This window comes from Protomyctophum parallelum (genome assembly GCF_964188405.1).
Source record: "Protomyctophum parallelum genome assembly, chromosome: 2".
In the NCBI taxonomy this organism is placed as follows: Eukaryota; Metazoa; Chordata; class Actinopteri; order Myctophiformes; family Myctophidae; genus Protomyctophum; species Protomyctophum parallelum.
The window spans coordinates 45,462,798-45,489,130 of record NC_139699.1 but is presented as its reverse complement, the minus strand read 5'-3'; the positions used below and the strand labels follow the sequence as shown (position 1 = coordinate 45,489,130).

The 26,333-nt window shown below is 42.6% G+C and overlaps 2 protein-coding genes across 3 annotated transcripts in view; both read left to right on the top strand.

The window, feature by feature from the left end:
• Positions 1-533: 533 nt before the first annotated feature.
• bbox1 (butyrobetaine (gamma), 2-oxoglutarate dioxygenase (gamma-butyrobetaine hydroxylase) 1) overlaps positions 534-26,333 on the top strand; it is a 64,998-nt gene continuing 39,198 nt past the window's right edge. Inside the window, exons 1-4 of one of the 2 annotated variants that reach the window (XM_083792739.1) lie at positions 534-733; positions 4,500-4,674; positions 6,242-6,562; positions 10,675-10,789. In XM_083792739.1, coding sequence (XP_083648865.1) covers positions 4,555-4,674; positions 6,242-6,562; positions 10,675-10,789 — 556 coding nt within the window. In that variant the 5' untranslated portion in view covers positions 534-733; positions 4,500-4,554. Of the gene's footprint in view, positions 734-4,495; positions 4,675-6,241; positions 6,563-10,674; positions 10,790-26,333 lie in introns of both variants that reach the window. The other variant, XM_083792738.1, reaches the window with a different exon arrangement.
• On the top strand, positions 14,291-17,360 carry LOC310876884 (P2X purinoceptor 7-like; the record flags this gene model as incomplete). The annotated part of the gene is made up of 5 exons (XM_083790535.1): positions 14,291-14,541; positions 15,794-15,863; positions 16,259-16,365; positions 16,784-16,843; positions 17,027-17,360. The coding sequence occupies 5 exons, from the start codon at positions 14,291-14,293 to the stop codon at positions 17,283-17,285; spliced, it is 747 nt and encodes a 248-aa protein (XP_083646661.1). The 3' UTR covers positions 17,286-17,360.

Sequence of the window (26,333 nt, the reverse complement as noted above, 5' to 3'; positions counted from 1 at the left end):
TGAATGCACAACAAGTCCACAACCGTTCAAGAAATGTGAACAGATTGAATAAAAGTAGATGTATTCGTCACTTTCGTGTTGAAATGAATGAAATGATGATGTGGCAGATTCCACTTTAGACTGTGTCCCCCACCCACATGCAGCCATAAGCCGCATAGCCAAAACAACACTGAATAGGGCTACACACATTGAAATCATGTGACATGCCCGTTTGCCATTTAGGAAATGTGGGGCAGCATGTGTTCTCACTGAGCTGCGGCAGCTATAGCAGCCTAAAATAAACATGTTGAGTTCATCACATCCGAGTGAATTAAAAAACGCTATACGAATTAATTAATATGTTTCAGCGCCGCGTCTAGACGGTTCTCATCCGGTCACGTGGTAATGAAACATGTTGAAGTCATCCGATCCAACATCAAAGGAAGTGTATCAAAGTTCATCCACGCTGGTCGGTGTATGGTTATGTCATCACACACATGCCGGGACCTTTCACCTACTTTGTGACAGTGTTATTATCCAGCGCAGCCGGTTGAGAGAGAGAGAGAGAGAGAGAGAGTGTGTGTGTGTGTGTGTGTGTGTGTGTGTGTGTGTGTGTGTGTGTGTGTGTGTGTGTGTGTGTGTGTGTGCGTGTGTGTGCGTGTGTGTGTGTGTGTGTGTGTGTGTGTGTGTGTGTGTGTGCGAGCGACATACATTACACACTGTTGACGTGCGGAAGGAAGACCATCACAGGGAGGTAATTGGACTTACATGTTCTCTGTTTTGTGTTTTTTGTGTTTTGATCGGCACGAAAATGGCTTTAATATATATGGTAATGTAGCCTACTTGTCAACATGAGGTTGTTGGGAAAGAAGAGAGATCTACTTTGGTAGTTTATAGCGAGGAAAGGCACACATGTGATGTGACAACATGCAAGAGACAGCATAGCCGGCTTATTGCCATAGTTACACAAATAAACAACAAATAGTGCACCGGCGTTGTTTCTGACGTGAATTGTTTCATTTGTAACGTGAATCTGCGCGCGTTTTGTTGCGTGGCAATCAATCGTTCAAAGTGTGTGTGTGTGTGTGTGTGTGTGTGTGTGTGTGTGTGTGTGTGTGTGTGTGTGTGTGTGTGTGTGTTGGTTTACCGGTATCTGGAGTAACAACAATAACACATTGAATGGATATGGAGTAACAACAATAACACATTGAATGGATATAAACTAATATAAGCTATGTTCACTCTCACTAGCTGTTTCCTTATGTGACCCAGATAACGTAACTGGCCTTTTGATCGATTGACTGTTTGAACTTTATGGTCAGGAATGTACAGTAGCATGTGCTACGACATTAAAGCTGAAAGGATTAACACATAATAAATGTCCTGTTTCCAATTATGTATTCAATTCAGCATATAACATTAACATAATAATAGGCATGTCATCACCAAAATACAAACACATAGGCCATGGGGAAGTATAAATTGGCTATGAACTTAATTTCAGATAACACTTGTTTATGATTCAAACCCTGGCTACATGCAAACAAAATGGCTTTAATCTGCAGTATATAATTGAACATAAGCACTGGGTGATATTTGTCTTGCATGCTGTTGCTACAGATTCAGAAGCCCCATTCATTATAGTAGCCTACCCTACAATTTAAAGTTACTAGACTGGTGCCTGAGTCCGTAATGTATCCGTGTCAGAGTATACCCGGTCCACCCATCTGTCTGTGTCCTTTTTATGCCCATATATGGAGATATGATATGGAGATATGGAGATAGCATCTTATGTAGACTTAGATAGCATTCTATGTAGACATATAGCACTATATACTGCATAGTTTCATTATATTCCACTGTTATGTTCTTAGCTTATATACGCATGATTCACGCTAACTACTTTTTTATGTATATGGTGTATATTGCCATGTTTTTGTTCTTGCCTAATGTAAATCGCTCCGGTTTAAGAGTGTCTGCCTAAATTGTAAATTGTGTCAGTCATGCCCAAATTATGGAGCGCTTGTTTCGGATTTCTAGCAGTGTTTCTCCATCGGTTTTCTGAAACCGCGCCCAGTGTACAAGTGTGCAACCACCTTTAATGTCAGAACAGGCCAGCTCCATATTCAGTATTGACCCTGGGCAAGGGCCCTGTCCAGAGCCCGGGCAGAGGCCTTTTGTGGCAACCATGGGTCCGACAGACTCGACACCGGGCACTGCACTACCTGTGGGTGTGTGGAACGCGTGTGTCGAATTTGAAGTCGGTGGGGCGAACGGTTCTCGAGTTAGCCGTACACACGTACGTACAGACGTAGAGAGGCATGGTGCATTCATAGATAGATAAAGATTAGATTAGATTAATAGATTTATTCAGGGATCTGTTTTATTATTCATCCAAACAGCTGAGGAAGCTATATGTTGAGGTATTAAGTCACCTCAGCCGCTATACATGCATTGGAATGAATATATTTGATGATGTGACATTGTAACATTATTTGCTGTACACAGAATTGTCAGTTAAAATTAGAAGGGTACATACAGTGCATAATTAACTAGTACTAAGCACACACATGGGGTTAAATAGCCGCCATAAAAGAGCACCTGTCTGCAATTTACAACCTAGTCTTCTAGCTTGACACAGACGGCGTCAAACTAGAAGACTTGTGTCAATGACACACTAGCCTGAGCTAACGCTAGACATTTCTGGCCTAGATGGGAGGGTCGCGGCTCAGAAAAACGCGCACCCTGATTGGATCTCATCGATCTGTCCGTCACCCCCGGCCCCTCCTCTCCCCCCTAGTGCAGCGCTACGTCACATCATTTAGAGCGACGCCCACCCGGAAGAGTTGACTCCCACTTTTAGACCAGAGCGGCCAATGCGTTCCTCCAGGCTTTCAATTTTTGCACCAACAAAGTGAAAGCCTGGTACCGAGGCTAATGACACACCAACCCACCCCCGCATTGTTTTCTGTAAACATGGTTTTGTTGCGACTATAGTGGTCACGATTAATTTTTCCGTATGTTATTGCATGTCTTTAACTGTCTCCATGCCACATGACGCCTTATGACGCCTCCCCCCCTTATATGTCTTGATGACATATAAGGAGGGGAGGTACGTATGAATCACATCTTGAATCCAACAAGTGAAAGATTTCCATAAATTGTAACAAACAAAAAACATAATCGGGGAAGTGGTTATGACCAGGGCTGCACATAAGTGGTGCGCAGGTGCGCATGCGCGGTAAAAATTAAAAATGCGCTGTCAATCAAGCGCCGGGAAGCGCTTCTGCGTACCAACAGCTGGGGCCGCCCAGAATGATTATTATGGCCAGAATACTAGAAAATGTTGTGGCGAGAGCATTTCCCACCGACTGCCACTCAAAGTGGCTACTGGCCCAATCACAGCGCGTCCTTACTCATAAGGGGGAGGATCCATGCTTCTTTCTGAGTGCTAGGAGCCTGGGAGGAGGCGGAGGGCGGTTGACAGGAAAACCTTACACAAATAGTTTCGTCTTCTCTTCTCCGTTTCAGATAGCAAACTACTGTAGTCCCCGGTGTAAAAGGTCATGCTTTGGATGCTTTGCACTCTTCCCATTTGCCGCTGTGCTTGTGTTTGTTTTCCGGCTGTTGGAGCAGCATGGTTGCTCGTGTGCGATGCCGTCTCAAAACCCGAATCCGAGGCAGAAACCATTATTAGCGTCTCTCACAGCCTAGGCACCGGCCACCGACTTTTTACGGGTACTAAGGTTTTAGTTCCGACATAGTGGAGTGGGAAGAGTTTAAAGCATTGCGGACTGGCACTGCTGCTGCCCAACATGAACACTGTGTCTCGACATACTGTCCCTTATTATCGTAAAGTCGGGTAGTGTACACTGTTTATTTTTTTCACCGAGGAGCCATGTGTGTGTGTCTGACTGTCTGACTACGTACGTCGCCTCATCTAAAAACAAAAGGGAACTAGGGAAGCCTGATGTATGATTCGCCGTACGATGTGTCGCATGTTAAAAAAAATAGCTGATCTGCAAGCTCACAACGTGTCGCAACACGTTGTGAGCTAGTAGATTGGTTATTTAAATACAAAATAATACAAAATTTAAATATTGCTTTGATGCTCATATCATATTATCCTTAAGTTGTTAACTTGTTTTTATTATAATATGCATTCCATAGGGCTGGACCACACATGGACCTAGATTTTAGCAAATTTATATATTTTTAATAATGGGATGAATCTACAACAAGAGCCATTCTAGGGCTAAATCTAGAGTTGCAATACCCTCCATTGACTCCCCACTCATCCAATAAATATTGTTATTCATCCCTCTTTTATCCATCCGACGAGACGGGTCGCCGCATTTTAGGAGCACCAAGCAACTCCTCCAGGTGCTCTTCTGAGTACTAGACCAAAAAAGTTGTGTGCAGCCCTGGTTATGACGTTTATGTAATTCTATATATTTTGTCATTTTTCTTTCTTTCTTTCTTTCTTTCTTTCTGCTCTACTTTCACATTCATGGAGACAGTCTTTGACACCGCTGAAGCTATATACAGGAAACACTCGAGATAAGACGGACAGAGATGGCGAGTGCGTTGTTGACGAGACGCGTCCTGCCAGCCTTGCTGCAGCGGAGCAGGTCTGTGATGACCAGCCGGGCTCTGAAGACCCTGTGCAGACCTCCATCGTCCCCCTGGGCTCCGGTCAGTGTTGATTTAGTCGACTAGGACTAAGACGAAAAATGTTCGTCGACTACTTTTTTCACTGACAAAAACTAAATGGAAACTAAATGAAAACTAAGCTACGATGACTAAAACTAAGACTAAATATACTGACAATTTCGTCGACAAATAAAAACTGGACTAAAGTGTTAGGAAGGGAATAGTGGACAAGAGATCCAGTATAAGTCATTTTACACTGAAAATAGCAGATCTACAAGCTCACAACGCTTGTAGATCGGCTATTTGTGTAAAATCAGTCATTACGACGGCATCAACGCATTTTAGTCGACTAAATCACCTGTAGATTTAGTCGACTAAAATCTCATGACATTTAGTCTATTAAAACTAAATTAACACTAACACATTCCAGGCGAATAAAATGTGACTAAAACTAAGTGAAAACTATTCAAGAAACTATGACTAAAATTAAAATAGAAATGTGCTGCCAAAATCAACACTGGCACCGGTACGCCTATAACAGTTATTACATACAGATATGGTAATCGCAATTGTTTGTGACAACTAACTTTTCTAGTTAGTACAGTATATACAATTGTGGTGTATATTGTGGTTTGTGCAGCATTAGATGGTGTCAAAGGTCATGTCTCACCTATAGACACAAGATTCTGACACGAATTTGACCTGATGGTCAAAGAATCATCCCCTGAGCAAGCAGGCTAGTAGCTCAATGGTAAAACATGTCATCACTTGCGATAGGAAACCTAACTAACCATCAACTAATATTTCAAACAATGTGCAACCCAGACTTGGCACAAACAAGGGACTAAATTAATTTCGCTCCTATACCACCAAAATGTGGAACGCCCTACCAACGGTCATTATGACATGGAAATCCCTTGACTCCTTCAAAACCGCTCTCAAAGGGCACCGTTTCCCCTCACTGTATACTGTATATGTTTTCTTTTCCCTTTTTACCTCCTTTATGATATTTTGGCTATATAGATAGAAGTGTATATTTGTACGTCTCTAAACGTTATGATGAACTGAACAAGCAGGATCCTCTTGTAAACAAGTCTAGTGCTTTATTGGTCGTCCACTCACAGTTAACAGTTTCTATTATTGAGTTGTGCTTGAAATGTATACTGTACTTCTGCAAACTGTTAACCCATTTTTGGCGGGAACCCCTTTTGGTGTTTTAAACATTATGTTATAATTTAGCTATATAAAAATAGCAGATCTACAAGCTCATAGCGCGCCACCGAGTGGCGCGCTACGAGCTTGTAGGTCCGCTATTTTTGAAATATCGTGAAAATGTGCCTCAAATTTGGAATATATATTTTCAGAACAAACGTTTTTAACTAAAATCTTTGCTTCTGGAGGGTCCCTGGAACAACATATTTTCAGATGGGGGTCGGAGGCCAATTACAGATCATTTTTGGGGTCCTTGACATGAAATATTGAGTGATATACGTAGGCCTAGAAACATAGGTATTTAAAAAAACTGTCAGGATTTAGAAGACATTTTCTTCAGGCCTAGATGGGTTAATAGATACAATCAATCAATCAACGGCGACACTGACCCTTATAGGCACCGACCGTTCCCGCACCACCCTCCCGTCTGACGCCACGTGTCCAGTTTCGTCGCGGGCAGCAGACGCAGGCAGCCGCCCCCCTCCCGTCGTCCACCGGAGGAGGGGTGAGAAAGGCCCGGATCCTGGACGACGAGAGGCTGCTGGAGGTGGAGTGGGAGGACGGCGGCGGGCAGAGGAGCCTCTACCCGTTCACCTGGCTCCGAGACAACTGCCCGTGTCCACAGTGCACCCTGCACTCGGCCCAGGCCCGCAGTCTGCTGCTGTCGCAGCTCGACGTGCACACAGGGATAGACGCCGTCCAGGTCGCCGACAACAAGGTGGGTTCGCGTCCCCTTTTGTTGTCTCCACACAGACCGAAGGCATGGGGAGACGTATGTTTTGCACTTGTCCGCCCGTGTGTCCGTGTGTCCGTGTGTGTGTCTGTCTGTCTGTGTGTCTGTGTCTGTGTCTGTGTCTGTGTCTGGCACCGTTGCCTTGATAGCAGCCAAACTCTGCAGATGCCAGAGCTGAACCTCTGGCTCAAATTGTTCACAAGCGACACCAGGAGGCAGATTCTTTTGACAGTACACCTACAGATTTTGTCCAAACATCACGCAAATTGGTGCACAGTCTATAGCCATTAAACAAAAAGGGTGTTTGGATTTTTCATACTTCATCCTGATTGGCTATGATTGACTTCCAAAGTTTGCAGTATAGTGCTCCGTTTTGAACAAAATGCCGGTTCATAGGATCACTATATAGTCATGTGATCAAGACGGGGGTCTGTTTGATTTCTGTGTTATAGAAGACTCACTCAAAACACAAATATCTAAATATTGAATCAAGCAATTAGGGTTAAATTCTCCTTAAGCAGGTGTATTTGTATTGTCATACAATGACAAAAGCTTATCTACACACTACCGTAATGTCTCAAGGATGGGTTCCCAAATTGGATCTAAAGTGATGTGACACAGCTGTGTAGAATAGAACTCGGTCTGACTCTAGGCTATTATGTCTTATCCTACGTTCACCTACAGTACAATGACATTCCTGTGCTTAACCCATTCTGACCTGAGATCAGATTCTAAAAATGTCTTCTACATCCTGACGGTTTTCCATTCTGACCCGAGATCAGATTCTAAAAATGTCTTCGATTTTTCGAAAATAGCAGACCTACAAGCTCGCTATTTTTAAATAGCTAAAGCATAACATAATGCTAACACCACAGCCTCCGACAAGACAAACGTGCTTCCACTGCATGAAACGGGGTGGGAATTTTCCATTTATTATTCTTTTTTTTATTGACCTCGATTTATTCAGGTAAGAGTACAACATAATCACAACAATAATATATAATAAATGAAGTGCAATTATATGAACGGCATTAAAAACATCACAATGCAGATAAATAAGGGCTATACGCAAAACAATGTGAGTCCTGGAGTGTGTGTTCCATTTGCCCGGGGGCATAAAAGATGAAAGCAAAGCCTTCCCATTGTTCATCGGTGGAACGATAAAACAATTTAAGAAAGATTGACTTTAAAAAAAAAGCCCCTATAGCTAGAAGTGTAGTATGGATGCTATTAAAATGATCAATATGGCTTTGTCGTCAAGTCTCTCCAGATGCATCAATAAACATGCACTCAATGGCTGAGAGTGGAGCCGCTGAATCTCATGTAGACATAATACCTGCGTGTCTCACGAGCACTCTGTAAGCGTCTGAGGTGTGGGGAACTGGGAATTCACAATTCTCATTACGCCCAGTAAAAAAAGAAAAAGAAAAAGTGTTGCCATGTCTGGTTGTTATTAATAAGTGACTTTGGACTTTTTTGCCAAAAATTGCCACTGTTTATTCAATGCCTTTTTGAAAATAGCAGATCTACAAGCTAATAACATGTTGCATTGCAGCGCGTTATGAGCTCGTTAATAGTCTATACTTTCAAATGTCCGAAGCATATAATAATAATAATAATAATCCTAACCTCACAGAAACTATTGGTAACTCTAACCTTAACCCTAACCATAAACATACAAACAACATGGCTACATTAACCCTAACCCAAACTATGTCTAAACCTAACCTGATAACAACGTCTACTTGGGCAAAACACAGGGAAGAGAGAGAGAGTCCACTGTTTTCATAGACCTGGTTGCTTATGCTTATTACTCTGCAAGAATCTGGCAACACTGCCGGTAGAGTGTGAGGTGAGCCCTCAGACCTGCAGGGATCTGGCTGCCAGGTTGGATGTTAATCCCCCTGGCGAGTGATGACAGAGAGAAACTTTGTGACATGGAAAACATCCCCTGCTGACTGTGGAACAATCCTCCAAACACCATGCAGTTCTGCTTGCTTTTCTTATGTAACAACAAGAACCTTTCTCCTACACCAGTGGTCTGGGAATGTTTGACGTTGATTCACAGCATTCAAACATGACATATCGTTGATGTCGGGCAGACATCTCTTATCTCCAGATTTTAACTTTTGGTGTTTGTTAATAACAATAATACAAGCTTGAAACCATAGACTGTAAAATAATACCTAGAAACGTGGAGCAAAGCTACTTGTTTTAAAAAAAAGTTAGTTTTGGACATGTGAGGTTTGTTTTCCAACCAACGATATGTAATACAAATTGAATTTTATGTTAAATGTCATAACCACTAATGATATTTCGTTTAGCAACTTTCTTAACAATGTTTTTTTTTCTTCTCACCCAATGGCCTGAGAATAGGTGACCGCATTCCAATCACATTTGAATATTTGAGTATTTTCTTTTTATACGTACAGTAAATTGGCATAACCAAACCACCACAGTTATTTCAGCTTTTGTCGGGGGGAGACCCCTGTTTAGGCCCCGTGACAGGAAGATTTTGGTTGCTGGACACATCGCATGTTTTTAACCAATTTTGACCTGAGATCAGATTCTAAAAATGTCTTCTACATCCTGACAGTTTTCTGAAAAAGCTATGTTTCTATGTCAGTCGTTCTTCGATTTTTCAAAAATAGCAGCCCTACAAGCTCGTAGCGTGCCACTCGGTGGCGCGCTATGAGCTTGTAGATCTGCTATTTTTCAATAGATAAAGCATAACATAATGCTAACACCTAAAGGGGTTCCCGCCCCAAAATGGGTTAATTGTTTATAACGGGAGCGCCGCGTTTTTTGGAATCTCCAGCAGCTTGGCATTGCATTGGGCATGTACAGTATTTACAGTACCTTGCACCACTGCATGCATGCGAGGCACTTTTCCCTGGCCGAAAGCTCAAATGTTTCTCAACTCGCACCTGGAAGCGCTTTTTAGGCGAGAAGAAAAATAGCCCAGTGGACATGGGGCCTTACTGAAATGATTACAATATAGAGCTATTTAACAGTGTCACGGTGGCAGAAAGACTGAACCCAAATGCAGAGCAGAGTAGTTTAAAAAACAAAGTATTTATTTAAATCCAAGGCAGCAAGGGACACAAACGGAAAGGTAGCTGAAAGGTAGTGGGAAGTGGGAACAGGTGTGTGACAATGACTGAGGGTAGGAATGGAGAGTGGGAGTGGCTGACAGGGAGACATGGTCTGCAGACCCTGACAAACAGTTTAATTAGTCTTTATATTTAGGCTAATGCCTGGTTATACGCATGATCGGTATCCTAGCTGGCTGAGCACAGGGGTACATACTGTACGTTGGATAGGCCGGTTACAACTCACCCGTGGCTTCCTGTGAGGTTATAGGTTTAGGGCTTTTGGGTTTTGGGTATGGGGTGTCGGACTAGTTCGGGACTGTTCGTACGTCGCAGTGTTGTCATAGTCTCTTGGGCGGCGGCGGTGGCTCAGGGGTAGAGTGCCTGGATGGTAACCGCAAGGTTGCCAGTTCGAACCCGGGCTCCCCCAGAGTTACTGTCGAAGTGTCCTTGAGCAAGACACTGAACCCCTAATTGCTCCCAACTGTGCTAGTTGGTGCCTTGCATGGTTTCCGCTGCCATCGGTGTATGAATGGGTGAATGTAATGCACAATCTCTGTAAAGCGCCTTGGATAAAGGCGCTATATAAATGCACCATTTACCATTTATTCACCATTTGAATAGTTTTCATTTTAGTCACCAGGTGACATTTTAGCCACCTGGGAATGCTTTAGTGTTACGACTAAATCTACGGTTGATTTAGTATCGGCTATCGGCTATTTTCAGCATGCAACCAATTGTAAAATGACTCATACTGGATCTCTTATCCACTAGTCCCTTCCTAACATTTTTGTTTAGCTTTTATTTGTTGACAAAATCAGTCATATAGTTTTAGTAAATCATGGCTTATTCTTTATTTAGTTTTTATGTTGTTTTTGTCAGTGAAAAAAGGTAGTCGACGCAAACATTTTTCGTCACACGAAGACAACGGCGGTACCTCGGAACCAAAACACATGCACCCGTTGTCAGTACATGATGTGATCATGTGACCTTGTCCTTCCCCAGGTGTCCATCACGTGGCCTGACCAGCACAGCAGTGAGTTTGACCCAGAATGGCTGAGGAAACGCTGCTTCTCCTCGGCCGCCAGGCAAGCCGCGCAAGAAGAGCTGTTCGTCAACGGTAAGACCAGGGACGTGCACACATAGACATCAAAGGGGGCTTCTGCCCTTTTGCCCGTCTGTAAAACAACTGCCCTCTCCAGACCATGAATGCAGCATTTACTACATGGTGAAAGAAATGCAAAATGCCACTCCTCTCCTTTCCATGCACACAGACAGCATTCAGGAGAATTAATTTTTTTGTACGAAATCCATGCCCAATGAGCATGTGTGCTCAGCTGCTACCCAGGGTAAAATATATATAAAAAGAAAAAATAGAGCCAGACCGATATGATGATATGGGATATGTTATATTAATTTGTTCCTATCATACGATAGCAATGTCGGTTTGAATGTGGTTAATAATATCAAAATGCTTCAAATTGTTGTCATATTGCAGTCAAAACATCTGCAATTGGTTGTCTAGAACGTCCTAAAATTGGGATTGGCACTGGGCCCAAAGATCTGGCCTCAGTCGGGCAGGAATCTTCATGTACTTCTACTACGTCTGTATACTCCCTTTTCATGTGTGTGGACAGATAGATACCTTCCATAAAAGGCAGGTTATCACGAAACCGGCCCCAAACGGGTCACATTCCACAGTGTTGTTTGTGTACTAAAAGCATGGCGACCTTCGTATCGGGTTGCTGGACGGGTCACTTGATGTGAATGAGCCGTCAAATGGGAGGAGGCGAGATGCCTGCACGTCGTAATGCTGGAGATGCAGATGTTTGGCGGGAAGTAGAATGAGCCACATTCCTGTCTGTTTATTGGACACTGAGGGAATGATTGTTGCACATGTTGAGTCTCAACAGTCAGTTCTGTGTGTAAGGCCAAGTCATAATAGGCAAACATTCAGTGAACATAGAAAGAAAGTTTGCCGAAAAGCGGAAGAGTGTTTGGAGAAAACTGAAGAACGTTTGACCTAAAGCGGAAATATATTTGCCGAAAATAGATGAACATTTGGCTGAAATATCTGCTATAATATAGCAGATATTTCAGCCCAATGTTGTCATTGTACATCAAATATCAAATATTATTTTGATATTTGACATACAATGAAGTATATAGGGTTAAAGGGGTTAAAGCAGCACTATGTAACCTTATTAATGAATTAAATTAATTGTCATTTATTTATGGTAGAGTATGTTCCTGCTCTTCTATTGAGACATTTAGATTGTGTCAAAGGTCATGTCATGTCTCACGTAGACACAGGACAAGACTCTTTACCCAAAGATTCAATTTATCCCTCGGCTCAATGGTAAGAAATCTCTAGCAAATGCGCAGGAAACCAGGTTCAAAGAGGAAAGTTACATAGTGCAGCTTTATTGCGAATGCACTGAGCACTAACTATGAGACCCTGCAGATCATGTCTGTCTGTCTGTGTGTCTGTCTGGCCCGCTGTGACACCACCCGCCTGCCACCAGAGGGCGCAGCTGTAGCACACACACACACACACAAACAACCACACACACACAGTAGAAAACTTAAAGGGGGGATGACACGGCCCTCGGGAGCTAATAATGCTATTAAAATTAGCGTCTTGGATTATGACATCACGTCGGGATCGCACAATTTGACCAATGAACTTGATCTTGTATCTGGGCTAAGGGCAGAGCGCCTCTGGGCTCTGCGAGTTAGCAGTCCTGGTGGCTATCAACTCATGCTAGTGGTTTTGGTGTCAGACTTAGCTTCATAATGGTTCATAATGGTTGGAAAAAAAAAAAAAAATCGGTCGAAAATATTCGTTACAATGACATTGAGTTGACGTGTAAGTTTCAGGGTAAACTTTTGCCTAATCGCAATTCCGCGTGACGCGTTCCGTGCCCCCGGGCCCATCCGCTCTGTAACGCCGCTAACATACCGTCAACCACGGCCAGATTCAGCGGGCCATCCAGTCCTCTGTACCCGACGTCATGGTGCTTCTACCCGGGGCACTGCATGCAGCATAGCCGGCTCAAGTAACCCAGTGTTACCTGACCGCTCTCTCTCTCTCTCTCTCTCTCTCTCACACACACACACACACACACACACACACACACACACACACACACACACACACACACACACACACACACACACACACACACACACACACACACACACTCTGAATCTCTCTCTCTCTCTCTCTCTCTCTCTCTCTCTCTCACACACACACACACACACACACACACACACACACACACACACACACCGATATGGGGGGGCGGGACCTCTCTCTCTCTCTCTCTCTCTCTCTCTCTCTCTCTCTCTCTCTATCTCTCTCTCACACACACACACACCGATATGGGGGAGCGGGAGGGACTCTCTCTCTCTCTCTCTCTCTCTCACACACACACACACACACACACACACACACACACACACACACACACACACACACACACACACTCTTCGCGGCTATACGTGCATGGATCTTATGGATCCCGTTGTGCAAAGATGTTGAGATTTTACTTGTGCGATATTCAGATAGTCTACAACCGATTGTTATAATTCAAAGTGTTATATATTCCGTGAAGTTTATATTTTCATTTGGTGTACAAGTCATGTTTTTAATATGCCTTTATCAAATGATAGAGAGATAAGCCATGCAGCCCATTGACTGCATGTCACTCTGCCTACATGCTGACAATGTGCGCACGTTGTATTAGCCTACATTATAACGTGACATTTATTATACAGCTCGAAAATATAGCCTCTCTACAAGCTCACAACTGGTTGTGGACACTTCTATAGGTCTGACTCTGCTATTAATTTCTGTACCAAGTCGCCAGAGCAATGGTAAAGTGTCTATCATTTTTTAATTATATGGAGAGAAAAGTCGAGAGTCGGGATCTGGAGATTTGCACATAGTGTGACATGCTGACAGACAATGAAAGAAACATATACTTCCACTCACAATTTAGGTGGCTTTTAAAATGCGATACTTATTCCTTCATTAAAAAATATGATTGGCACCTCATAAGTGTAAATATAAAATCCAATATAATATAGCCTACAATTGAAACCTGCTACTGCAGCGTTTGTGTGTGGACATATATCTCTGTCGTATGGCCAGGGATTTTTTCTAAAACGGAGGACGAAAATATCCGTTTTGCAAAAGATCCATGCACGTATAGCCTGGGCCTGAAACATATCGATATAATCAACTTGGTAAATGAACGTCACCCCACTTGATCTAGTAAGAGTATATCTGTTCCAACGTGGGCTTTGTAAAATACTGTACAAATAAAATGTGTGCTGTAAGCCCGTTACTTTTCGACTGCGCGGGTAAAGTGCGCGGGGCATCTGAGGTGAAAGTACTAGATGCAAGTGCAGGAGGCGGGACACCCATAGCTTGGGGGGAGGGCTGTCAGTCAGTCATCTAGTTTTGATAGGTCGGCCTGCCCACTGCATTTTATCACCGCATTTTACTACTGCATCCTAGTTTTCACAGCAGTAGGCGTGGCACTGGACGAGAGGCGCGAATATACAGTTTGTTTTAACTTTGAACACACACACACACAGAAATACAAATTCAAAAATGGATGTCTCGCAGGAGGAGGAAGCATTCGTTTCAACAGTTGAGTTTGAAACGTTCGAGGATAACGAGGAGGAAGAGTTAGACGGTGAGCAGGAGGTGGAGGAAGAAGAGGAGTTCCATGACGTCCACGGGATCAGGCCCTACATGTTCGAGCCTCTGCTGGCTCCTGGTACCGACGATGAGGAGGAGGGAGGTGGAACAGCACCAGCAGCAACTCCTCACCCACGGGAGCATCTTGATGTGTCTAGCTGGTAACGTTCCTTTATAATCAAGTATTTATTGCCTATGCATCATGCATGATGAGTTTGTACCTTAGTGGGATAACCCATAATGTGTATTATTGCATGGTATAACTCACTGCTGCCATGTCTCACCCTTTGAGTGTGACAGTCACGCAATTTAGCCCTTTACCACGCACCACGCCACACATGCCATTTCACACGCATTGTAAATAACAATTTTCTCCGCCGCGTAATAACGCGCGCTCATGACGTGTGCGTCCTCAAAAAACGGTAAAATAGCCGATCTGCAATCAGCGCTGATATATGCAGTAGGAGGGTAAACAGTGGACCAAATCCTCAGCAGGGTCCCTGACTGTGACGCATGGAAATGAGCCATGCGCTTCGAAATATTTTTCATGGAAGACAATATAGCCCCCACAGTTACAAGTAACAAGTGAGGTGTGTGCTGTGTGGCGTCTCTTGCGTGATATGAGGAAGTCGAACGGTGCTAGTATAGCCCGTGCACATTATAGGGACAAAGTCGCGTGTGTGTGTGTGTGTGTGTGTGTGTGTTTGAAGTGAAGGGGGAGGGGCCACATCGCGACTTGCATATGTTCAGAGAGAGAGCCCACAGATGTGTTTGAACTAAGAAAATGTAAAAATAAGGCATTTTTCCACATTCCAGTTTTCTGACTTTTTATTTCACAACAATTTCCACTGCGATTATGGGGTGAATGAATGTGGCCAGACCCATATCTTCTCTTTCTGTCATAGTGACATTGTCCTGCATCAGATCATGTCCAAATCAGGTTCTCCAATCAATCAATAGTTCAGTTCAGTTTTTTGAAGATTTTTAGAGTGGTGCAACCACTGACCACTCCCTTACGGAGTTATGTGTGTGGCTGGCTGGGTCTGAGCACTATGTGTGTGGCTTGCTGGATGGCTGGGTCTGAGCACTGTGTGTGGCTTGCTTGCTGGCTGGCTGGCTGGGTCTGAGCACTATATGTGTGGCTGGCTGGGTCTGAGCATAGATAGATATCTTTTTCATTTCCACATTTTCTGAAATATGGCAGCCCTGTATAACTAGAGAGAATTGCCGTACGTTAATTTAGCAGTTGTGAAAGTTAGCTTACTGTAATGGAATATCAGCTTACACTGTGAAATGTATGATGATTCTTATTTTCTGACCTGATTGTTATACACTTTAGTCGTGAAGTTATTTGCACTTTTCATTCACACAAATCAGTGCAAGCCCTCACATTATTGTTTCTCTGTTTTTTAGGTGTACCTGTGGTCACTGCCAGAATATGGATGCCGCTATAGACAGGGTATGCTGCAAAGACCATGACAGGGTTAGTACATCAAGATGACTGTCAATAGCATGCATATACATTTTGTTGTTATAATTCACTGTTTAGACATAAGCTTGTGTCTCTAACAAACCCACATACATACATACATGTACATACAACGTATCTACACCAAAAAGGCCCCTCACATTATCCATACATTTTGCATGTTTATCATGTATTCAGGTAAAGACATAGGCAACTAGAAAAAGTGCCCATCTGTGCACAGGTCTCCACCTTGTTGGCCTCCTGGTGGCGCTATAAAATCGGATGGCATCCAGGGAGTGTGTGTGTGTGTGTTCAAAAACATACTCTCTCCCCATGCCTTCGGCCACCAATGTGTATGTGCTGAACATTCTGCATTGTTGCATAATTGTTTATTTTGCTCTGTTCTGCAGGTTATGGACAAATGTGCAGAGGAAGAGCCTGTCCCTGAGTGCATCACTCTGCACCCTGGCTTTGCGGGGGTTGCATTAAATCCGTGGGTACAACAGATGACCTACAGGTATGGTGGTGGAGTCACATGGTGTACGTCATACGTCCAAATAGTGGACAACTTTGTATGTTATGCAAATGCAGCACAACCCCTAGCCTGGTTGGCTATATGGTTGGAGGACTTCGAGAAACTGAAACGCCTATTTCAAAAGTACACCTTTTCATTTGCCTCATTCCTTGAAAAGGCCTGGTCAATGAGGAGGAGGGCCATTTACATGTAAAATGGCCTTGTTTATTTGTTTTTTTTCTCCAAATACTGTACAAATGTGTATTCATGTATTTAGTAATGCATTTCGGAATATGAACAGGAAGGACTGTAATGTCAGTTGTTTTCAATGTACCTGTATGTATGTATCATATAATCCCATATGGGATGGGCCAAAGTGGCATGACACGAAAATAAATATTTAATTCATTCATTCATACAGTGTTATGTATCAACGTTTCGGCGAGGGGTTCCAAGGTGAAGCGGACTTCTCAGAGGACGAGTGAGTATACTATACATAAATAATTGTATTTCTGTAGCCATTGTTGTTGTCAATTTCCTCTTGGCATCAGTGCTTGTCAAACCCTTTCACTTTTATGATGTAATCAAAATGCTATGTCCTTTCCTTTCCATGTGCAAGAGTATTTGTAGTAAATCATTTTCGTATGTCATTGATTCTTTTTAGGCGTTACCGGTACACAGCGTACCGCTCATTTGTGAGGTGGTGTTGGGGGTACTTGGGAAAGGGGAACCGGAAGGTCATCCCATCCTGTGCTGTCACCCAAATTAGGGCCGCTTATCCTTCTCCTGCTGGGCAATACACAGGATTCCGGCTGCCTCCACTCCACACGCCACACAACAGACGTCCTCCCAACAGGCACACACGTTTGTTGTCACTGATGGTTTTTCTGCCTATTTTTTATTATTTTTATGCTAGGCTTTAAATATATAAAATGGTAATTTTATATAGGCTGTACATTGTTTGTGGATGGATCATTGGACGACCTGCTCTACCTCTGGAACCAGTCAGTCAGTTACTGAAATAAAGCTGCTTGTTCATGTGTAACACATTACATGTTTCTGGTTGGGTTTTGTAATGCACTATACTAGATGTACTAGATATTGCTGATCTACAAGCTGACAACACATTGCAGCAAAACGAGTTGTGAGCTTGTAGATTTCATGTTTTCAGTGTCTGACACCCGCACTCAAGTAAGAGTTTCACATGCTGCAGGAAAGTTTAGTTCTCTGGGGAAACATTGTGCACAGGTTCAAATTACCTTTTGCCCTTCTTTCACATGGCCCTACCACAGATGCTGTTGAAATGGCATATACATGCTCCTTAGATGTTTTGCATCATCACAAACATGCCAACTTAAATCTTGTGGTCTCTTGGGGAGTTTGTAGTACAAGTCTAATTTATACTTTGTTGTACGAAATGAAAATAAGTAAAACTCTGTTCATACAACCAAGCGACATACAAAGTACAGGCCTATCCATTTGCCTTATCCATAGGCCATCGTTGCTCAGGTTAGTGGCATTGTAATTGTGCAGTTATATCGCTCGCAAGACCTATACTTTTTTTTTTTTTTTTTATACTTTATACTTTTGCTAATTCACATTTAGAAGAAAGTGAAAATATAGGCTACATACATTTTACAAATACACTTCCCAATGACAATGTAGGACAACAAGCTCTGAAGAGGAACACTTCAAGCCTGCATGGCAAATGCAAGGCCATAGCACCACTCTACAATAAATGATGGGTTCTTTTTCATAGCACTTGTAGCACTATGAATGCAAATATAATAATTATTAAATATGTATCAGACAACCAACAAATGTACATTACAAACTATATATTTATTTATAATTTGTGTCAACACAAACATTAAATGCTATTGACAAATCCCCCATATGATCAGTAGAAGTAGAAGTAGAAGTAGAGTCTTTCTCGCCCGCCTAGTGGCGAAAAATAAAACTTCTGGGAACTCAGATTAGCTTTGTGTATACAAATCTCGATCTGCAAGCTGCAGTCAGGGGCTTCTAGAAATCGGATAGCGAAATTAATAGCAGTGTCAGACCTATAGAAGTGTCCACACTGGTTTAGATTGTATTCTACCTCTATCAAAGTGTTCTGGCAATTTTTTATTTTGTAATGCTTTCATTAATTCAACCTTTCATGAACATGAAACTTCCATGAACCTTTCATCATTCAACCCATTCAGGACAGGGAGCCCTTTTGGCAAAATACAGATAATTCTGGTGGTCCTTGACATGAAAAAGGAAAAATAAAAAATTGCCAGAACACTTTGATAGAGGTAGAATACAATCTAAACCAGTCTATACTAACAACTTTATCTAAAATATTTGAATGGGCATAAATGAAAAGAGACCAGATGCTGTAGATATTTCAATAACCACTTGATACGCATTATCATATCATATCATATATTATACATATACATACATACAGACATATACATATCATATATATCATATCATTATCATATCATATATTGATTAGCAAAAGTATAGTCCCTTTAAAAGCAAATATTCAACTGCAGCCACCACACAATAACACACAAGTTGGAATGAACTTCAGTTTATATTGCATTAATATTATATGGTGTGTAAACAGTTCATAGGTGTATAAAAATAACGATATATATTAATGAAAGCATTACAAAATAAAAAATTGCCAGAACACTTTGATAGAGGTAGAATACAATCTAAACCAGTCTAAACTAACAACTTTATCTAAAATATTTGAATGGGCATAAATGAAAAGAGACCAGATGCTGTAGATATTTCAATAACCACTTGATACGTTAAATAGCTAAAATGGAAAGGTCACTTGCTGAACTTGTGCTACTGTAGATCTGCTGTGTACACCTGCCGTTTGCCATTTTATGTTACTCTCAGTGGTGGAGAAATGGTATTGAGAGAGGGGATGAAATTGGGTGCATCTGATGCAAGTTGTCCCTGTTGAGCACTGACGAACCCTTTTAAATTCTGCTGGCTGAAGCGCAGGACTTCTCTTCGGCAGGACTTCTCTTTACTGGGATGAAATTGGTGGTGTGTGTGTGTGTGTGTTGGGGTGATTAGCATTAATGGACATTTCTTGCAAGTGTGTAATTGTGTAGCAAAGACTCAATTACGCACAAAAAATATCATAAAGATGGATAAACATTTGATATGTGGTATCAATAATATTATGAGAACAGAATGAGAAAATAGAACCAAAAAAAACTAAATTTATGTCAAACTGTGTGAAATACATGCTGTGATGAGAAATATATCTTTTAGCTTGAAGGTCACAGGTGTCCAGCTCAAACCAAACCATGAAGTCATCACAACACAGCAGCCATACCTAGCATGGAAAAAAGAAAAATTACAGACGTATCATGGCATAAACTCTTGAAGTGAGCTTAAGTGTGTTTTCTTGTCACCGTCTGACCATAAAGATTAGACTAAATATATCATGAAGTAAATAATACAAATTATATCACAAAATACTAAAGGTCATGCAATACCATGACTGTTGTCGCTGATAACCTCCAATACACTAATCAGCTGGCAGAATAAACTGTATGATGCACAAATCAAACATCATAGCCAAACATAAGCTCAAGTTCCAAAAATGTTTACTTACATAAGGTTTTTGGGAAACCTTATGTAAGAAGGCGTTTTTAGAATCTGCCTCATCGGTCTAAATGGGTTAAATGGCCTGGCTTAGTTTTAAAGCCCACTCACCACGGCAAGGTGCAGGCCGAGAGTGGGGACAGAGGACAGACACATGGGGTGGGGGTGGGGGTGGGAGTGGGGGGTCAACTCATCCAAAAAGCCTGTCAATCAACAGGAGTAGTGTCAGGGGCATCGGCTCAACTGAGTCACTATAGTGGGATGAGTGTGTGTGTGTGTGTGTGTGTGTGCCTGTCAATTTTACCAGTAGTGTCAGGATCTTCGGCTCAACTGAGTCACTAGTGGGGTGACAGCGACCATCCAAAGTCATGTGTGTGTGTGTGTGTGTGTGTGTGTGTGTTTCTGTCAATTTTACCAGTAGTGTCAGGAGCTTCGGCTCAACTGAGTCACTAGTGGGGTGACAGCGACCATCCAAAGTCACGTGTGTGTGTGTGTGTGTTTCTGTCAATTTTACCAGTAGTGTCAGGAGCTTCGGCTCAACTGAGTCACTAGTGGGGTGACAGCGACCATCCAAAGTCATGTGTGTGTGTGTGTGTGTGTGTGTGTGTGTCTGTCAATTTTACCAGTAGTGTCAGGAGCTTCGGCTCAACTGAGTCACTAGTGGGGTGACAGCAACCATCCAAAGTCAAGTATGTGTGTGTGTGTGTGTGTGCCGATCAATTACACCGGTAGTGTCAGGAACATCTGCTCTACTGAGTCACTATCGGTATGACGACAACCATCCAAAGTCTGTGTGTGTGTGTGTGTGCCTTGGGGGTTGGGGAGTGGGGGACGACGACAATGGGAAAGGAGCTCGAGACAGCATGAAACAGATAATACAAAAACAGAACAACTAAAATCATGTTAGAATGATTTTAGAGTGTTCATTATAAAGACTTGTGCTCCGCAAAGATAGCTCCAAGCTTTACAATAAACACTACTGACCTGCCCTGCCCTGGTGGTGATCACGGTTCGTCAGCAAAACGGGAACATCTGGACAGATCTTCATCTGAGCCGGGCCTCTCAACTCATCCAAAAAGCCTGTCAATCAACAGGAGTAGTGTGTGTGTGTGTGTGCCGGTGAATTACACCGGTAGTGTCCGATTCAAGATTCAATAATTTATTTGCCATGTCAACAAGTTGATAGGAATTTGTCTTGGTTCGTACTCAACATATACAGACAACCATAGATACACAAACAGAGGTTGAAACAGCTGTCTAGAGAGGTTGTGTGACCAAACCAGACAAGCATATAAAGACTTGTGCTCCGCAAAGATAGCTCCAAGCTTTACAATATACACTACTGACCTGCCCTGGTGGTGATCACGGTTCGGCTGCAAAACGGGACCATCTGGACAGATCTTCATGTGAGCCGGGCCTCTCATATTCGGCACAAAGAACTGGTGGGACTTCAATGGCCTCAATCTTCTCCTGAAACGGACGTGGGTCCACCACCACCACTTCCACCAACAGCTGCTGTAAGGCGTCGACATAGTCTAATACAGAACAAGACATGCAGACTCAAAACCTGTTTCACAAATTCAGGCATCATATTGTTTGCATAATATTATTATTATTATTATTATTATAACGTACCGAATGTCGGCTTCGCCTTCACAAAGGCCCTGGAGTATTCGCCCTTCTTGAACTTGGGGAAACGCACTGTGGTTTTTGGCTTTCCATCTGGCCCCAGAAGACGCTCACGTGCTGCGTTCTCATTGTAATGCAGGCAAGCCAAAAGCAATCTGAAATATAAGGGGGGGGGGGGGGGGGGCATTAGTACTCTAGGCCTAAATTACATCCAGTACATACATTATGGAACATTTTCAAATAAACAGGGTTCCCACACATTTTTACACATGCTATCGAGTATCGCATAACACGATAACACGGTGCAACACGAGTAACACAGTGCAACGTGTTGTGAGCTTGTGAAGCTGTTCTTTTCGTTGTGACGCCATGTATACATTAGGCCGCACCCACGGAGCTCATTACACATTTCTGTTAGATGTTACTAGTAGACATGTTTTATGAACAATGTCAACAGCCAAAAACAATGTATATACAGAGTAATTCAAGGCCTGGAAATGTGTTTTTCTGATTTAAAAAACAAATCCAGGAATTTCATGGCCATGGGAATGTTTTACAGTTGGGGCACCGACTGGCCAAGTGGTCCAGGCGCATGCCACATATAGGCTCTGGCCTTACAGCGTCACAGTGCATTCACTTGATACTATCAACGAAGGCAGAAAAGCAACAAATAAAAAGTAATAATAATAATACAAAAAAAAGTTTTACATCTTATACTAAGCTGCAAGCATTCTTACTAAATTCACCAACCTGCACAGCATTCCAATGAACGGAAAGACCACATTCTTGGGGGCCCAACGCAATAATAGAGCGTGAAAACTCTCTAAGGATGAGGTCTGTGCGTGAGGACTGATCTTGGCAATGTCCTTCAGCAACGGAGCTTTCAGCACCAGGTCACAAAACCGTTCACAGGCTTTGGTATCTGAGGAATGATAAAAACAGAGGATGTAAAGATCACCACTTATCAGTTTAAAAATCAGAACAAAAATCTCATGACAATTACAACTGATGACGACATTTATTTATGACTACTGTTATGTTTGTTAGTAATCAGTCAATAGAATCACAGTTCCCAAACTGGAAAGACATGGAGTGACTGACATGTCTATCTGCTACTGCGCATGTTCTCACAATATGAAGACTGCACTGCCCTCTACTGACCATTGGCAGCATCTGTGTTCTTTGCACTTGACTCAATATTCAATACAATGCATTTCAAGTTTCCACAATAGCTTTTCATAGATTTTAGGCAATCAGGCTGGGTTTATTTATCAAATATTAATTTCTACCGATACAAGCTGTCAAATGTACCGCAAAAGACTCTGCTAACACTACAAAGCCATGCTGCCATGCCTGACAGACAATGCAAGAAACGTGTTCCACTTCCACTCACAATTTAGGTGGCTTTTAAAATGTTCCTTCATTACAAATGTGATAGGCCTATGTGTCTGGCACCTCATACGTGTAAATATGAAATCAAATATAGCCTACAATTGAAACCTGCTATTGCATTGATGTTCTCCTGTGTTCAACGAGTTTCTGTGTGGACACATATCTTTGACATAATGGGCATTTTTTTTTAATTCCATATAGGTGTAGCCCAGGCCTAAGTGTCACAAATAGCTGTAGATAGCATACATGGTTATTTTTAATAATATAAATTATGTAATTCATATTTAGAATAAAGTAATGAAGAAGTACATTTGTAGGATTTCAGCATAAGATGTAGACAATGTAAATTGCTCACTTGGTAACAGCCATGCTCTCTGTGCAAGGTAGGCATGGGCACAGTTGGGGAACAGTGGATTGGCGTGGGTGTGGACGTTCTGCACGTGGTTGGTGATGGATTTCCACTTAGCCACAGCCTCTTCCCCACTCTGCGACGTGGATGTGCACCAGTACAGGTGGTTCACAGAGCTCTTTCTCCACACTTTGACCTCATCACAGCCACGCTCCTTCCCTAGAGCCTCCAGTTTCTTGGACAGGGCTTTGAACAGGATAAGAGAGAGAAGAGAAAGAAAGAAGAAAATAATTAGTTTACACATGCTAAGTAATAACAAGTAGACAAAAAATGTCTTGTGAATAATAACACTAATAATAATATCACTAATGTACTGCGATTGCATGGCTCAATAGACAACCTTTGGCGACATGCCAGGCATCGTAGAAGTGCTGGATGTCCTTCTTCTGTTCCTTCATGTACTTCTGTACCTGCAGGTGACGGTCAGTTACAATGGCACCTATTGTCAAGCCTGCTGACTCCAGAAATGACAGGCTCCTGGTGAAACCTGCGATTTCCATGTTGTTGCTGTAGCGGACGCCTTGCTCATTACTCTGTCAACCAAAACAATGAGTTTTTTAATGCACAGGTTAATTCTGGACAAAGATGTGAAGACTATGACCATTACATAATTCCTACCTGCACAAGTTGGATGTCCAAGATCCTGTTTAGGTCCACATCCATCATAGTGTATGATCCATACTTTGCGCTGTGGCCTGTGGGGTGAGAGAGACGGTTATTACTGCATTTCCACAAGAAAATAGCAATGAAGGTGAGCTATACGTAGTTATACCAACCCGGCGAGTCCGCTCTCATGTCGCCTGCCAAAGTAATGGGCTTGCCAGCTGCCTTCGCAACAGCCAAAACCTTGGCCTGCTCCATCTTCCAATGGTGAAGAATGGTCGGCTGAAGGTATAACCGTTGGTGGCGGTAGTAAGTCCTCGGAGTGAAGGACTGGAGCCGCAGTGATGACAGAACCTACGTTTACAACAAGAAAAACATGGTCACGAATACTATACCAATGTGTTTAGTACCAACTGTAGTTGTTGATGATCTACACATCAACATACCTTGTGGACCTGAAGGAATGAGGCGCCATTAAAAGCCACAGCTGCGGAAAGCAGAATGTTCCCAGCTGGGATGCTCCCAACATAAGGCTGGCTTTGCCACTTAGCGGTATGTTCACAGTGGAGGCAGGTCTAATGGATAGAGAGCAAAAGCAGAAATATTGATAGATAGTTACATGGGAACCGGAACCTGGGCATCCCCAGAGTTAGTGCTGAAGTGTCCTTGAGCGAGACACTGTCCCCTAATTGCTCCAGATGAGCAGCTTGCATGGTTTCCGCTGCCATCAGTGTATGAATGTGTGTGTGAATGGGTGAATGTAATGCACAATCTATGTAAAGCATTTTGGCACTATATGCACTATATAAATGCACCATTTACACATGATTTAATTACCTGGGTGACAGACAGGAAAGTTCCCAGCACGTGCTTCTGCAGTCCACATTTGCGGGTGCAATTAGGACATGTGTTGAGCAGCTGAAGCAAGTTGTCCTCAAACACGATGTACTTCCTTGCACTGAAAGCTGGAGTACTGGAGAGAAGATATTACAACATGTTAGAACAGATATATGATTTCATAACAAACACAAAGGGCAGGGGCTCATCAAAGAGCATTAGATTATTATTATTACCTGCGAATATCCTGTGCACCGACATCTTCAGAGACAGAGTCATCAGGCACATACGTCTGTGTGTCCGTGCTGTCCATGCTCACCACGTTCTCTGCTGCTGCAGCTAAAATCCGTGGCCTTTTTACAGGTGTGGATGTGGGAGTCGACATGGGTGAGGACGTTGGTGTTGACGTGGGTGTGGATGTGGGTGTGGATGTGTGCCGTGTCTCTGGATGGTCAATGCCACACTGGTCAGGCATCCATGTTGAAGCACTCCTTGAGTTTGGACGCACCTGGACTCCTAATTCACACAAAGAAACAAATTACAAAACTTAGACAATAAAAAGCAGCATGTAACTTAGAAAATCAGACCAGTCTGAGGCGAGTGGTGCAGCACCGCCTATTGGTACTCTAAACATACGGTAGTAACATAGTCCCATAGGGACAAAACTGTTCCTTGAAAACAATGCTGGCACAATGTTTTGTAATAATGTAACTACGATGTAGTAATCTGTATATATGGAGTCCATATATGGAGTCTCGTGGCATCATGTCTCCATATATGGCCTTCTCCATAATATATGAAGATCACACTGACCTGTTGACACTATTTTGGGCATGTCATTGACTCATTATATGCAAAGATTGTCAAAAACAGCTGCTGTGATGCTGTGTGACCAATATAATCTCAAAATACTTAGTTTACTACCACTATTACCACATTAGCCAACTCAGTTTCTTATAACATAGGCCTAATGTATACAACCATATATCGGTACCCATATTACTTTAGCGCTCTCACACACACACACACACACACACACACACACACACACACACACACACACACACACACACACACACAATTACAGGACAGACCGACCGGTCTATACCTTGGTGCAGACAGACAGACTGACCGACTGGTCTATAACTTGGTGCAGAAAAACAGACAGACAGACACACACCTGCACTTCGCATCTTTGGTTTCAGATTTGCCTGGGATTTGACTGTCTTTGTCACCACAACGCACTGGCATCCAAAGTCTCTAGTGGTTGGCTGAAAACACATATAAAGATCAAATCATTACATAGTTCATATAACCTCTGAAACTATATAAAACTAATACTGTATTAGCTACAAACGAGAGTAGAATTAATTACCTTTGGTGGAGGAGAGTTTCCAACCGTGTAAGTGGACGGTATTGCGTCCTTTGACAGCAAAAGGTGGCTTGCAAATCCCGCCGTGAATAGGCTTTTGTTCAA